At 40.9% G+C, this 2,661-nt stretch overlaps 1 protein-coding gene across 4 annotated transcripts in view; it reads left to right on the plus strand.

The window, feature by feature from the left end:
- The window catches only part of si:zfos-2326c3.2 (traf2 and NCK-interacting protein kinase), a 57,641-nt gene that overhangs the window by 12,435 nt on the left and 42,545 nt on the right, over positions 1–2,661 (plus strand). For all 4 annotated transcript variants that reach the window (XM_014330041.2, XM_014330044.2, XM_014330045.2 and 1 more), the window contains exon 3: positions 830–886. In XM_014330041.2, coding sequence (XP_014185527.1) covers positions 830–886 — 57 coding nt within the window. The remainder of the gene's footprint in view (positions 1–829; positions 887–2,661) is intronic.

A 2,661-nucleotide genomic window follows, 5' to 3' on the forward strand; every position in this document is an offset into this window, starting at 1 on the left:
GATGATGTGGACAAAATACTCATTTGCCTAATAATTCTGCACTCCCTGTATAGCTACGGGACCAATTGTTCATATCAACAATATTTCTTTGGAAATGGCCGCGAGCGTTTCTAAGAATTGGCTGCTGAGGGGGAAACAGATGAATAGGCAGATATTTGTTACTTTTAAACTCGCCCCTCATTTCAGTATCTGTGTTTGTCTGACTTTGTCTCTCTGTAAGAATCCTGACTGCTGACTGATTGAATAATGGCGAGTTTGTCATGTCTGGTGGTCTGTTTCAGACACATACACTATACACTCCCACAGAACTGTCATACATCACAGCTTAAAGGCTTATAGAGTAGCTACTCTAGTATCTTGTCAGCTTTCTGAGTCATGACATGGTTTTCAATTTTCCCTTTTTCACCTGACTGCACTTTACAGCTCTGCTCCTCCATCCTGACTTAGTCTCTCGCGCTCTCTCTCTCGTGTCATGTCCTGTTCTTTCTGTCTGCGTCTTTCAAGAGAAAATGAAATTAGGTGGACTTGCTCGAGTCCATGAATATTGAGAATTATATCACAGTCCAAGTATTCACTCAGAAGAGTTACAGGGAGAGCGGGAACACTTTGTGAGCGTTCGTCTGTTTACTGACTCCAGCGTGGGACAGTTGTTGTAGTCCTGTAGTCCTCGTCAAACATTTAGAGGCTAATTTTTTATATTACGATCCAGTTGCTGCCTGTCTTTCCAAGATGCACAGCTGCACTTGTGATTTAAGAAATTTGAACTGGTGCAGAATATTTAACAGAATCTCTACAGTGATCGTATCTCATTGTGTGTGTTTTCCAACAGGGCCGTCATGTCAAGACAGGTCAGCTGGCAGCTATCAAAGTCATGGAGGTCACAGAGGTAAGGGTTCATTACCTCACTACTCTCAGAGTGTACCTGTGTCATCATGTGTCGTGTTTGAGGCAACGCTGTCTCCTGCTCAAAAATAATCCTTATTTATCTCTATTTTATTTCGACATCCTTTTTATGCTCCACCTGTTCTTTACCTGGAATGTCAACTTCTCAAATGCATCCTTTCATGTTCAAACAGCCTGAGCAACACCATAAACACCAAACACTATTTGTGCCATCGCATGAACTACCTGACGACAGTTTGATGGAGAAATGAGGGTAACTCTGCTAATGAGCCATTGAGAGCAGGCTGAAGCCTGACTGTTAGCTTGTACAAACATACTTACAGGAGTCTGCAGATGGATGGCAGACTGCGTTACACAGTATATAACTGACAGAACATCATAAGATGTGTAACGACCAAAGTGGAACGTTAGTGTAATTAAATTCAACACCACCGTGATAATCATCCTGTTAACATAAATCATACATGACAGCCTTTAATACGTGACTCCTGTTTGAGGGTTTTGCATCGAGATGACCTGTTTTTCTTCAGCTCCTGGATTAAATTTACACATACTGTAGTGCAAGAGTTTCTTGCAACTTATTACACATACAGTTGAGTTTTCTCGGTACTAGGAATTGCTGAATATACAGCTGATAAAATAAGCATTGAACACGTGACCAATATAGTTCCAGATTATCACCAGATGTTGGCAACAACCCATCCAATCCATGTGTTCGATATTTACTTTAACCGCTATGGTTGTGCCCTCTAAAGAAAAACAATCCCTTGTACTATTCTAGCATGATGTCCGGTAGACATGTAATATGCAGGATTGAAAGAAAAGACGAGACAGTTTGTGGTGGTGTATTTCTCTCCAGAGACCCTGCTCTCGGCCTACATCCTAGTCCTAAGTACCCATAGCAGTGCGCGTTGTGTGAACGTATGGCTCTGTAATAACCTCCACACACTGTTTTTATGGTTTATGATGTCAACCACTGGCTTCTAGATTCCTCGCTTTGGAGTTTGCTCTTTAACTTCGTGGCCATCTTGATCTTAAGGTGTCAGGTAACAATAGGAGTGTAGGTTAGCCAGCTGCATTTCTAAACTGTGTGGGTATAACACACAGAGTTACCTACTTGGGGAGGCAAAGTACCAGACTAATGATCAGAATTTCACTAACCAGAGCTGTGAAAATGCTTCAAAAGGGCACCAATATAACAAATACAGTCAAGAGGTGAAGCCTAGCGAGCAGCTAGAGCTTTTTTTGTAAACAGCTTATGTTTGCTGTTAGAATGAGTGAGTTCCAATCTTAGCATTTAGCAAGGTACTGCTCCACAGACAGGCTTGCATGGCTTTGGATTTATATCGGTGTGAAGTAAAATAAAATGTTAAAAGATCACTAAATCCAACACGCTCAGTCTTCTGTCTTGATAAAATCTTATCAAGAGGGAATATCTTTGGGTTTTGGTTTCTTGTTCAGTAATGCAGCCAAACTGGAGAGTTTAGCACAGACTTTGTCATTTTTCTCTGTTTCTTACATTTTATGTAGCAGATAATTACGTGATTAATGGAGAGAATAATCAGACAACTAGATGACGTGTTAAGAACTCGTTAGAGCCTCCCCCAGAAAAAGAAGTCAAATACAAATTATAGAGTGCCTGAATAAATTATATTACAGATTGTTCTGACATCTAAACGTCGTAGTTTCTTTGTGTGGATGTGACAGCAGGAAATGCTTGGCTATTATCTGCCTTCTCGCAGACACACACACACACAC

Source organism: Haplochromis burtoni, unplaced genomic scaffold, assembly GCF_018398535.1.
Source record: "Haplochromis burtoni strain Fernald_Lab_line unplaced genomic scaffold, NCSU_Asbu1 Contig_684, whole genome shotgun sequence".
Taxonomy (NCBI): Eukaryota; Metazoa; Chordata; class Actinopteri; order Cichliformes; family Cichlidae; genus Haplochromis; species Haplochromis burtoni.